The sequence below is a fragment of the Ursus arctos genome, unplaced genomic scaffold, assembly GCF_023065955.2.
Source record: "Ursus arctos isolate Adak ecotype North America unplaced genomic scaffold, UrsArc2.0 scaffold_2, whole genome shotgun sequence".
NCBI lineage: Eukaryota > Metazoa > Chordata > Mammalia > Carnivora > Ursidae > Ursus > Ursus arctos.
Window position 1 is genome coordinate 26,980,406 of NW_026622874.1, and position 12,815 is coordinate 26,993,220.

The window sequence follows — 12,815 nt, forward strand, 5'->3', positions numbered from 1 at the left end:
AATCGCCTTCCCTGACTTACATCACCGTTCATGCCTCAGCACGACTAGCGCCCGCCCTACAAGTCTAAGCATAATATTTTAGTTGTTCGTTTGTGGCCTCATTATTGGGCTTTAGTTTTCCACAACTATATACTTTGCATTCACAACTACAGACCTGCTGCGCCTTCCGCTGCTGACCTCTGCTAGCAGGAGCCCAGAGCAAAAAGAGGCACGGGCAGCTCAAAATGCAGAGAGCGTGTCCTCCGCACACGGGTGAGAAATCTGATTTGCTTGGTAGGAATACAATAGGAGCCCGGGGTGAGAAAACACAACAAAATAATATAGTTTCTAGAGCAGTCTTTCGGTACAGGGGAGACACGCTCTAGAGTCACCTGAACAGCAGTCTGCCACTCTAATGCTTGCTATGCCACCCGGAGCATCTCACACTAAAAAGGCTAAAGAGGGACTTGAGTTAAACATTCTGTGCTTCAGTTTACCTACCTGCAAAAGGGAGAGGATGAAGCCTAACCTGCTTCCTGACCAAACAAGAGAGAATGTATATGGCAGGACTTCTAGAAAGATTCAGACTTGGACTAAAAATTCATTGGTTAGCTATTATCACTAGACACGGTGTTGCACACATTCCTATCTATGAGGAAGACACTGGAGATGGAGTCAAAAGAAAGAATCTGATCAAGGTGCCATTTTTGTCTCTTGCTGAACATTTCACAAATGTGAACCAAAAAAATATATATCGAAGAGATGTGGGAATTAAATAATATAATATACCCTAGAGTGTAAGACAGAGTACAAATCTATGATTGAATACAAACACGGTCTAAGAATGTTAAAGCCAGCATCATAATAGCTATTAACAGATCTATACTGGTCAAATTTCACTCTGATACTATTGGACGGAGCTTTACATTTGAGTCCTGTTTTTGGCTTAGACTAAATAAATCCTCAGTCAAAAAAAACTCTTCAGTGTCTTCCAATGTATATGGAGAGTACTTTCTCTCATTCTCAAACAACCATTGCAGCCATCAAATAATGTTCTGGCCATTGTTTTAAGTAATATTCCTTTTTAATCAAATGAGTTTGAGTAGTATTTTATTAATATACAGTACTCACATAGCACTTTTTCTTCCTTCCTTCCTTTTTTTTTTAAACCAGTATAAACTAGTTAATCTTCATATAGCCTTTGGAGATAAAATCATTTCCTGATCAGCTACTTAAATGCCTTATAAAAACCTAAGTATAATTAGGAAACAGTGTATAAAAATATTTCATTGTTATTTGATGGTTTTATATATGACACTTTGCAAATCAAGATAGCATGAACATATGGGCAGGAAGGGGAGGCAAACATAAGTTTGTTCACTAAGACAGTAGTACGTGGGAGAGGCCTTGGGACCCTGGAAATGGACAAAGTTTTCTTAAGACTTCTGTAGCTCCCTTGGTACATAAGTCCCTCTTGCAATTCTCAAGATAGCACTCCTGAATAATCGTCACCATAAGAGCCCGGTCTTTTAAATGGCTCCTAAATAATCTGCTAAAATAATCCAACCTACTATGTTATCACACATCCAAGAAGTTTATATATTCTCTTATCTGCAGTGCTTTTTTCCAGAGATGAAGCCACAGGACAAGAAGCGTAAAGGCACTGATAAAAAAAGAAAGCACTTTTAGAAGTTTTCTGGACGACAAGTTATTGGCATCTCAAATTTAACATGGCTGTGCTGGCCAGAATTTGCCGAGGCTGTTTTGCCCAAGTCCCTGCACGGAACTGTCCCCTGGTAAAAGTGTGAGACACGTTGACCCAGAGTGTTGTTTTATAACCATGGCTGGTAGCGTGTCTGCGAGGTTAGGACCAGCTTGTCACATTACTTATCGAGAACAGCATGATGGATGATTTGCACCTGGTCTTGGTGACACTCTCAGAAGAGCTCTGCCACTGAGGCTGGCTGCTGGGCAGGAACCTGCCTTTGTGACCAGCAGGGTGGCAGGAATCCCGGCCAAGACATCACCTTGAGCTCCCTGGTTCTGAGGGTACCACGCACACGTGGGTGACTCTGGATCTAAGAGAGAAGGATGTCCTGGCATGGCCTGGCAGAGGGAGGCCTAGGCTCTTATGCAGCCTTTGCCTATGATACACACCTTTATTGGGTGCTGTTGGTACATTTTATCATTTTCCTGCAACGGAGATCTGGAAGTCCTCTTATTTGGGGTCCTGTGAATCTTCTTCAGTAATTGAACCCTGTCTAACTGCCACTCTTAATGCAACGTCCCACATGAAGTGCCTGACATCATCCCCTCACCAGCGCCTCCTCTGCTCTTCCTCATGTCAAGGAAGTGGGAACTGTATTCTTTTAGTTGCTCAGGACAAACTTTTGGTGTTTTTCGTTGACTCCTCACCCTTGCACCACAAGTCTTGTCCATTGGTAAATCCCATTGGCTCTCCTTCTAAAATATTCCCCGACTCTGACCATGTCTCACAGCTCCCACGGTCACCACCTTGGTTCAAGCACCCCTTATCTATCGCCAGGATTATCACAACAGCCAAATAACCGGTTCCCCCTGTTTCTGTCTGCGACCACCTGCGGTGTCTTCTCAACTCAGCAGCCAGAGTGACCCTGGGGAAACAAGCCAGCACAGGACACTCATCTGCACCTGAAAGCCAACTCCATACTCTAACTTACAAGGCCCTACGGGACTTGGCCCTTATTACCTGCCTGATGTCATCTTCTACCACTCCCTCCTCGCATCCTTGCTGCTCCCGTCCCTGCCAGGGGTGCTTTCTCTTCAGGGAGGGCCTCTCTGATGCTGATCCCTCTGCCTCAGTGTTGTTCCCCAGACAGCCACCGGGCTACTTTCCTCACTCCCTTTACTTAAACGTCGCCTTATCAGTGAAGATTCCCCAGTGACCTTCTGTAAAATTAATCACCAATACCACCCAACATTTCCTATCCTTTTTCACTGCTTTATTTTTTTCTCCTGAGACTTGCCACTATCTAACATATCATCTTCCCTCAGTAGGATCGAACCTCTCCAAGGGCAAGAACTTTCATCTGTTTTATTCTCCACCGTATTTCTGTGCCTGGAACAATGCAGACAGCAGGAATTCAAGTCATAGTTTTGGATGAATGAATGATTATATAATTAATATAAAACAACACTTTTGGTTTTGTTTTGAAAGTTCACTGGATTCTAGGAAGGCATGCAGTTCCAGGTATCCCCTGGAAAACAACCGGGTGTCCCAATGGCACATCCACCCCAGGCAGAGAACAGGCTCAGGAGAAAGCCCGCCTCCCTGGTACGGGTACAGTAGGGCCCTGCTCTACTTTGTTAGACATGCTGATGCCCCTGCACCTTCAGTTCCTGGACCACATCATGCTCCTTCTGCCTAGAACATCTGCTGATCCCCTTGCCTGCCCCCTCCCCGAATATTCTGATTCCACACTTAACATCCAGTCTCCCTTTAACCTATTCTCTGTGTCTTCCTATCTCTCATTAAATGGTTCCTTTCTTTCTCAGTAGTCTAGCTCCAATCTCTAAGAACTTCTAGTAGCTGTGTGTTTTTTGAAGATTTTATTTATTTGAGAGAGAGAGAGCAAAAGAGAGCATGAGCAGGGGGGAGGGGTAGAGGGAGAAGTAGACTCCCTGCTGAGCAGGGAGACTGACATGGGCTCAATCCCAGGACCCTGAGAACATGACCTGAGCCCAAGGCAGAAGCTTAACCGGACTGAGCCCTCCAGGCGCCCCTGTAGCTGTGTTTATGATGGTCTTCTCTACTTGACCTTAAGGAGGGAGGGAGTGCCTGAAGCGGGGAGTCCCTGAAGATGTGTTTCCTGATCGCTTTACTTGCCTCAATACCCAGCACAAAGGTTAACACCCTCCACTAAACAAACGCCACTGAACAAAGGAATAAAAGCCAAACTGAGGAGGAAGAGCACAAAGAGAATATAATCCCCTCAGGAGGAGGACTCCAAAAATCTACACCTGACACCACATGACCTCATGCAAATGCGTCCGTTTTTTTCACCCAAAACAGACAGAATACCTTCCCTACCTACCTCACAGAGGGTATGTGGCTCAAATGAGAAAATAATTATTATCCATGTAGACATCATAGGTTTTCCCCTACCTTTTGAATCCCAGAACTGACTCAGCAAACATGGAAATAACTAGATTGACGACCAGATACATCCAGCGTGACCGTGCCTCTACTGGTTTACCACGTTCAAACAGGAGAAAACCAGGAAGTGCTCTCCAAAAAGAATATTAAACCCAGGTTATTGGGGTGCCTGGGCGGCTCAGTTGGCTAAGCATCTGACTCTTGAGTTCAGCTCTGGTAATAATCTCAGGGTTACGAGATTGAGCCCAGCATTGGACTCTGAGCTGAGTGCGGAGCCTGCATTGGGATTTAATGAGTACAAGAGTAACTTAAATGTAATGGATGTCAAAAAGCAAAGTGTTCAAAATACTTTAGCCCTTTAGATTCCTTTGTCTTGATATCTCTTTCCCCACCTCAATCCTCCATCTTGCCTTGGACGGCTGACGTCATCACAGTGCTCAGAAGGAGAGCAGAGCTGGGACCATGTAACAGAAGAAGCACTTGCTCTCAGGAGCCTTAAGGCTCTGTTTTCTTCTCTTCCCCCCTCGCCTACCCCACCCTGTGACGCAAGCACAGCTTGTTATGAGGTTACCAGAATCCATCCAGAGGTGTAATTAATAACCTGGGGCCTGGGGCCAAATTAGATTAACTGTACCTGACCTTACAGTCTGACTACCCATTTCCTCCTCCTTCCCCACTCTTCATAAAAGGAATCCAGAAGTCCTTCTTTACCAACACTAGGACTGAACGTCTCACTTCTCCAACTGGCTCCCCCTCTCAGCACTGAAAAACGCTAAACTCAGCCGAGACTCCTGGGAAGAACAGCAGATCAAGGTTCTGAACACCTGAACTCTCATCCTCATAATGCCGTCTGTCTGGTATAAGTCACTGGGACTGCTGTGTGTTGGCTCCCTAATCCTTAATGCTGTGATATCACTGCCTAATATACCTACTCATGAAGTTTTAAGGGATGATTACATGGGAAAATAAATGTGGGAAAAACACGTGCAAATTTACGAGAATCATACGAACGAAATATAATTCTAATATAAGATTACTGGCTCATTTGTCTTCCTCCCTATTTAAATACTGACCTTGATCCTTGAAGCCATGCCATTAAAGACATTTTTTTTTTTATCAGAAGAAACCTTATTCAAAGAGAGTAAGATAATTTATTAAAGCTGTGGGGTTATAAAGATGAGTGTTGGGTGCACTGGGTGTTATACGCAACTAATGAATCATTGAACTTTACATCAGAAACCAGGGATGTACTGTATGGTGACTAATATAATATAATAAAAAAACATTAAAGTAAAAAAAAAAGATGAGTGATAGGACAATAAATAAGAGACTTCTAAATAAGCACAAAAATACTTGAGATTTTTAAAAAGCAAACATTCTCATCAGCAGTGACTATTAATAAAGCTAAAACGGGGTGGAAAGAAAAAGATTAGGTCATTGTTGAGCTCTGTCTGTATCCATTACAAAAACAATAGAACGAAATGATCAGTCTCCACCTTCAGATCGTCTCCACCTGCCATGACCTTCAAGTTATTTTCACAGTTATGAATAAATCTAGGTAGTACTGAACAGTGGGACCATTTCCAAATTCACACCGGGTTTCTTCCAGCATTGTCTTGAAATTCCAGGCATTTCCTCCCCCCTGCCCCAAGCCCGCTATACCACTTAAGATGCTAAGAACGCTCCTGCCTGAATCAGATACTTCAACCCAATAAGGGGATGGCGTAGGGGTGGGGGAAAGAAAGCGAATACAAACAACAGCAAACAAACCTAACACTTTGTGGCATCCTAAATGCTTTATAGGGATTATCTCTTTACTCTTCACAGCCACCCTGTTGGATAGATATTCTTTCCGCATTCCATATAGATCACTGAAGGCTTAGAGAGCAAAATTACTTGTTCAGGATGACAACCTCTAGAAAAGTGTTCAACTGGAGTTCAAAACACATCCTATCTGATCCCAATGTTTAGGCTCTTATCACTACCGCACGCTACTTCCAAGACAACCTAGAGTTCTTCTTTTAAAACCCTAGGGAAATGGGAATTCTTTAAGATTTTTTAGTACCTCTTAGAACTCTGGCACAAAGACAAGAGTGAAATAAAAGTGATCTTATGTAGGAACAGGCAAGGCAGTAGCTGGGACAACAATATCTGTTGGCAGGTTCACTGTCAATACTGAAAATATTGCCATCATCTAAAAATAGTAGAGAATTCAGTATATAAGTATCTGAGGAGTCTTTCAAAATGTAAGTCAAATAGTTGAGATGCAGCAGTGTCTGAATATGGTAGGAGCTAAATGAGTTAGAGAATGCTATCTTTGCTAGCTTTCAGTAAAACCTAAATATGGACTTGTGTGTGTAGTCTACAAATAGAGGGGGGCATGAAGGGCAGAGGTAGCGTTTGGGGTATCCATGGCAGAAGGGAAATAAGAGAGCAAAGCTCTCTGAATAGAAAACTGGATTAAGACCAGTAAGAATTTCCTCCCTCAATCTACTATTCTAACTCATTCAAACGATGTGAAACCAAATATAAGATGAGGAAGAACCCGTTCAGATGACTCAGACAATTTTCAGTCCAATCTGACTTACACCACTTAAGAAAAGTAGGTTCTACAGGAAAATGAGTATCTGTACAATTAAACTGTTTTCCACAACCCGTCAGATCTCTCCTTGAAAGAACATTCTAGCGCTTTCTTCTGACCAGACTCTTGGTTTGACCACTGAATTGTTTTATGTAAAAGAAATCTAAAACAAAAATACATCCATCTCCAAGGAGCCTAACTGAAACATTTAAATTATTTTGTGACTAACTTTTAAAACAAGGTATTTTCCATAAGCACACTGTTCCGCCATGATAGGGTACAAGAAAACGAAATTATTTTTTAAAATTCAAAAACTCGATTTTTCTGTGTAATAATAAATTGCTTTTAGTTGGGGTTTAGAGAAGCAAGGATGAGTCATTTCTCTAGGCACCTAAAAATACAGTCATCAGAGGTAAACTTTTACTAGGTTAAAGAGGTGAGCTACAACTGGTTAATCATGAGGGCACCCATCTCAAGAGGGTCACACCACAAACACATCTCTTCTATCTTTTGATGGTCCCTGGCCTGATTAAACCACTTTTCTGCCTTAGGTTTTCCTCTCACTTGCCACAGCAGTGCTTCTCAGTCGGCAATGATAATTGGATCACAAAAGCCTCCAGCAACGCAACCCCATGTCCACGCGTGTGCACTGGCAGTTCTAAGAGAGGGCAAAGAAAGACAAATCCGGGAGACAATGGGACAGAAGGAAGAGAAGAGGATAAGAAGGAACAGAAGGAAGGAGAAACGAAGGAGAAGAAAGGAGAGAAGTAAGAAAAGAGGGAAGAAGTGCAGAAAGGAGACAAGTCAATGCTAAAGTGAAAGTGGAACAGGGTCCCCACAGGCACGCCATTGTGCTACGGGGAGCCTCCTCCTGCCTCCTGCCATTACTTTCTTTCCCCAGAGAGGAAGCAGGGTAACAACTCCTCTGTGCCATTATTACCTGGATGAGTTCGTCCAGCTCAGTCGAATTGACACAAGAGTGTTGGGAAATGAATGTCTGCTTCTGGATCACAATGGTGGTCCTCTGTGAAATCTCATGAGGCTGCTCCAATGCTTTGAACACGGTGGCTCCGATGACCAGATAGAGGACAACCACCAGGAAAATCGTGGAGACCGTCTTCCATTTCATAACATTAATGGTCGTGTCACTCTCCACCCGGGAAGCAAGCACTGTGGGTTTCGTGGAAAACGAGAGCCTCGGTTTGGAGTTCTGAGCGGTAGATTTAGGGTCCAACAAGTCAGGTGCCGCCACTGACAACAACAGAGAACGAAGGTTAGGCTGGAGAAGAGTAGAGGGGTAATGGCTGGGCTTCCTTAGGGGCTGAGCAAAGGCTGATTGAACACCGCTGCTCTCCTGGTGGAAGGTCTGGAACCAACCAGAGTGCTCCCACTAGCTCGCATCCAGGACCTTATACGTAGGTTCAAGGGAAAGGGGCTGGGTCTCAGCTCTCTGCTGCTATGGGGGTTCCAGACGGGAGGAAGAAAACAGGAGGTGGACCAAGAAACTTAAAAAAAAAAAAAAAAAAGAATAAAAGAATGCCTGAGGTCTTCCTAATTCATTTTTAAATTTACATCTATCTGTTCACCGTGCTACTCAACAAAGACTGAACTCCTAAGAGTTGATAGTACTATCTCATGAATACTCATGAAGAAGGTTCATGGATGATTCCTGTTCTCAAGAACTTAACCCTCTATACCACAAGGAACCAACATAAGGAATATTCTTTATTTTTATGGAAAAATTCATTGTAGTAAAGGGATTGCATTATAAGTGAATTTGTGATCCAAACATTGTTGCTCAAAGTAAAATATTAGTCATTTTCTGGTAAAACATGATGGTAAGTAAACCACTCAATTGCCCAATCATTTCTTTTTGCCTGCCCTCTAAAGAGGTTCATGATTGAACATTCTCTATATCTTGTTATACAATCTCTGAAAAAAACCAAAAGTATTGCTACCTTTTCTGGCACAACCCTAGGTGCAGCCAAGACATGACAAGTTCCTCCCATTTCAACAGTGAACATTATCCAGGAAAAAAAGTAAAACCTTATCTTACACCTTAGACCCTCCGTGCTCTGTACAAAGCTAATTGCTCCATTAGAGTGGCTTTCTGTGTTCTCTTGCAAATTCCCATATACTCTGAGGTGACTGTAAACCCATTTATTATTTATCTCAGCTGTTCAAAAGTATCATTAATGGATTTCTTTTTAGAAAATACAAAGATACTAGACTTCCACCTGTTAAAGGGAAAATAAGCCATCTACTACAGAATGTTTGATTGGAAAGGCAACACTGAACCAAAAAGGTTAACAGAATAGCCAAGAAAAAGGACTTTAAAAAACCACCAACTCAACCAGAACAAAGAATTTAGAGTCCACAATTTTTACAGATATAAGTAAAATTACTCGGATATATAAACTACAGGTTTGATATAATAATAATCTAACCTAAAAGACACTTTAAGGTAAGTATATGAGAAATCCCAAATACCCTACAGGAACCTGAAATCACTTGAGGATAAGAAGAGAATGGAAAGTGTCGATTTTCACAGGGTTAGATACCCTGCCCTCCTGACTACCACTATGAGTTAAACGTAGGACCACCGGAGTTTGAGTTCAGAAAATAAATCATCAGTTGCCCATCACAGAGAAGCTTTGCAAACAAAGCTATTTGAAGCTGGAGACCTAACTAAGTAGTGTTTTACAGTGACGGCCGATAACGGAGGGCTCCTCAAACCAGCAAAGCCCCAAATGGCTTTGATTTTGAAGAGATGAAGTCAGAGCTCCAAGGAAGTAACTGTACCCAGGGCTCCAAGTGGAGGTTCCACATACAGATGGAATTGCTCGTTTCAGCGATTTCCAATGGTTCAACCTGCTGGATACAGGTGCATACACGTTTCTCTCCTGAGACACTCACCTGCTCAGAATAAAGCCACAAACCAGTAGACACCTTTGTCATGTAATCGTTATATAGGCAACTTTGCTCAAAATTAGCACTGGACATGTGTTTTAATGTTTTAATTAGAAAAACTTTTTTAATAGACATGCTGATAACAGCTGATATCACTGTCATCTGCTGGCTAGCTACGCCACCCCACCGCCAAGCTATTTAGTGTGTCTTGAGTGAAAAATAAAGGTCATAATCTAAAGTCAAGCCATCTTTGGAATAAAAATAACAGGAAATCCACATTATCTCTCTGAAGGAAGCTTTCCAAGCCTTTCCTTTCCAATTCTCTGTGCTCTCATATTTCTGGTTTCTCACATCAGTGATTTCTAGTCTGTAGAAGTGGAAAACACCAAGACTGTTTACCTTGATGCATCCAAATCCCAATCCAAAATCCCAATGCCACCGAACACATTATAATTATATGCTTTTGGGGGAAAGGGACAGATACTTTTTTTTAAAAGATTGTGTGTGTGTGTGTGTGTGTGTGTGTGTGTGTGTATTAAGCTAATTCATTTCCTGATGAAGTTTAATTCTTTTAAGCTAGTCTCTTATTTTTTTAATTAGCAGAAATACATATAAATGCACATTTGGCAGACAGAATGGACAGCAGTTGGTAAAATACCAAAATAAACAACAGCCTTTTCTCTCAATCTAACATGGGGAACCTCTGTATTTCCATCTCCACGTCGTTTGATGTATGATCAGGCAGAGACGCTCCTCAGAACAAGGAATCAAAGAGTCGTCCCTTGCACACACTGTCATCACCATCACTACCTCCCTCCTCTGCCTCCAGCACATCACAGTCTCCTCTTAATCCCGGTCTCCCAGCCTCACGCAGGTATGCCTTCTATGCTCCGGGCCGCAGCTCACGACTCAATAGCAAAAGAAACGAGCCTTTTTTCAGCACCACTGCCTGTCCCACCACGCAATGGGCAACAAGTGTGACCAGGGTCACCATGCGTCCTGCCGGTCGGCTACTCCCAAGGGCTGACCCTCCTCCTCCTTCGGAAACTCCCCCAAGGTGTCCCAAACCCACACCCGACGCAGATGCAAAAAGCCCCAGGCACCAGCGAGAGAGGGGGGAGCAGCAGCCAGCAGAGGAGCCCGGCATCGGTCTGCCTCCAAGGCGAGATTATGACCCAACACCTTGGACGGGAAACGAAGGTGGAGGACGTCCGCTTGCGGCCAGCGGGGCATTTGCAGCCCTCCCAGTCCAGGCAGGGGCGGGAAAGCGCGGGGCGGGAGGTTGGGGGGGAGGGTCACCCGGGGGTCTCACCTCCTGCTCTATAGCCGGGTCTCTCCCGCGAGGCGCTGGGAAGCATGAGGCATGCAGCATTCAAAATGTTTTTTGAAAAAGACGGACTTGAAGCTTTTACAAACACGCCATTGTACTCACTTCTTATTCAGAGTCGGGCTGCGCGCTCCGAGCTGCACGGGCAGGCATTTTCCCCGGCTTTGTTTTACAAGGTGGGGAGAGCGGGGCTGGACGCGGGAGGGGGTGGGGGGGAGCGTGAGAAGAAACGAAATCGCGGGAAGGAGGGGACACCGGCGGGCTGGGCAGAGGGCGAGGCCGAGGCCAAGTTGGGCGCGGGCGCCGCCGCCCCCGCACGCGCCTGCGGCCGGGCCCGGGTCACCCGGAGAGCGCGGGCGACCCGGGTCCCGCGCCGGCCGGCAGCCGCCGCCGCCGCGCGCTCCGCCCCGGGTTCCGCGCTGGCCAGTCCCCCGCGCGCCGCGGCGCGGGGGCGGTCGGTGCAGCCCGAGCGGCCGTGCGCCCCGGCGTCTTTGTGCGCGAGCCTCGCTCTGCCCCTCTTCGCATGTCTTTGTGTGTCTCCCCCGGCAAAGCCCTCGGGCCCCGGGGGGCGGGGGGTGTGGCACGGGCTCGGCGCGCCGGGCGCCCTCCTGCCCGCAGCTCGGCCGCCCTCCGCCGCTCTCCCTGCCAGGCTCGCTGTTCTAGTCCCTCGCCCGCTCCTTTCCCTCGGTTCGGAACTCCCTCCCCCTCACCTCCTTCCCCCCCGCCCCGTCTCCCCGCCTGGGCTCGCCTCTCCGCACCCCCTCCTAGCCCAACCCGCACCGGCGTCGCCCCTGCCTTCTCGCGTGGGGGCACTGCCCTGGGGCTCACCTGCTGCCTCTTCTCCTCTCAGCCCCTTCCACTAGCACTGCCCCCTCCCCACATGCCCATTCTCGCTCTCTGGCGCACAGAGCTCCAACCTATCTCCTTCCAGGGCGGGGTGCGGGAAGGAGCTCTGGGGCGCGGGTCCCAGGACCCCTGCACGTGAGCATCTTCCGCTCCACTGGCCCACCCACCACCACCACCACCACCACCACCCGGGGTTGTACGAGAACTGCCCCCATGGGCGACCTGAGACCCTTGGAGTGGGGTCGATAATGGGGCTGCGGGCTTATTCCAGTCTACGCTTGGGGAGGTGTTGTCGAGTCACCAGCAACCCCCACCACACCCCACCTCCTTGGGTGCTTGACCTGGGCAGCCGAGCTCTGATCAACAGAAGGTTCTAAACCAGAAAGGATGGGGAAAGCACCGGGAGCTAGGGTGCAGAAGATATCTAGGGATGCAGAGGGAATGGAAGAAAAATCGGAAGGCTCTCAGGGCAAGACCCCTTTGCTGCGGACAGGGGTTGCGGATGTTCTCGGCAGAGCAGCGGACTGGGAGACCTGGGACATCAGTCTGAACCCGGCGCTCCGGCACACCTCCGCATCAAGATTCCAGCTGGGCGGATACCAGACCCCGCCCAGACTCGTAGACTGCCGCCCGGGGGCTGCTGAACGAGTGGCTGCAGGGGTGCGGGCACCGAACCTGCAGCGGAGGGGAAGAGAGCGCGCCGAGTCCAGGCTGCAACTGAACTAGGTTAGTCCCATCGCCTCACACGTGATGCAACGGAACTTCAGCCTGAGTGTAAACTCTCTCTTCCTTCTCACTTTCGCTGAGGGAATACCCCGCTGACCTCCACCCTCCCACCTCCACCGCTATGTTAGACAGTTTATCTTCCAGAAAGGCTCCTGGGCCAACTTGAAGTATTTTGCCAGCTACAAGGAGAACTTCCTAGTGAAAACTGTAGATGTGAGAAACTAGCGAAAGCTATAGACCTGAAGGAGGTCAGGCAGAGCAGAAACACTCTTGAGGGTAAAAAGAACGTTGTAAATCTTTTGCAGAATTGT

At 46.5% G+C, this 12,815-nt stretch overlaps 1 protein-coding gene across 2 annotated transcripts in view; it reads right to left on the minus strand.

Annotated features, from left to right (window-relative positions):
* KCNK2 (potassium two pore domain channel subfamily K member 2) overlaps positions 1 to 11,157 on the minus strand; it is a 137,364-nt gene extending 126,207 nt beyond the window's left edge. For both annotated transcript variants that reach the window (XM_057315548.1, XM_057315547.1), the window contains exons 1-2: positions 10,918 to 11,157; positions 7,636 to 7,946 (exon numbers count right to left, since the gene is read on the minus strand). In XM_057315548.1, coding sequence (XP_057171531.1) covers positions 7,636 to 7,946; positions 10,918 to 10,963 — 357 coding nt within the window. In that variant the 5' untranslated portion in view covers positions 10,964 to 11,157. The remainder of the gene's footprint in view (positions 1 to 7,635; positions 7,947 to 10,917) is intronic.
* Positions 11,158 to 12,815: the final 1,658 nt, after the last annotated feature.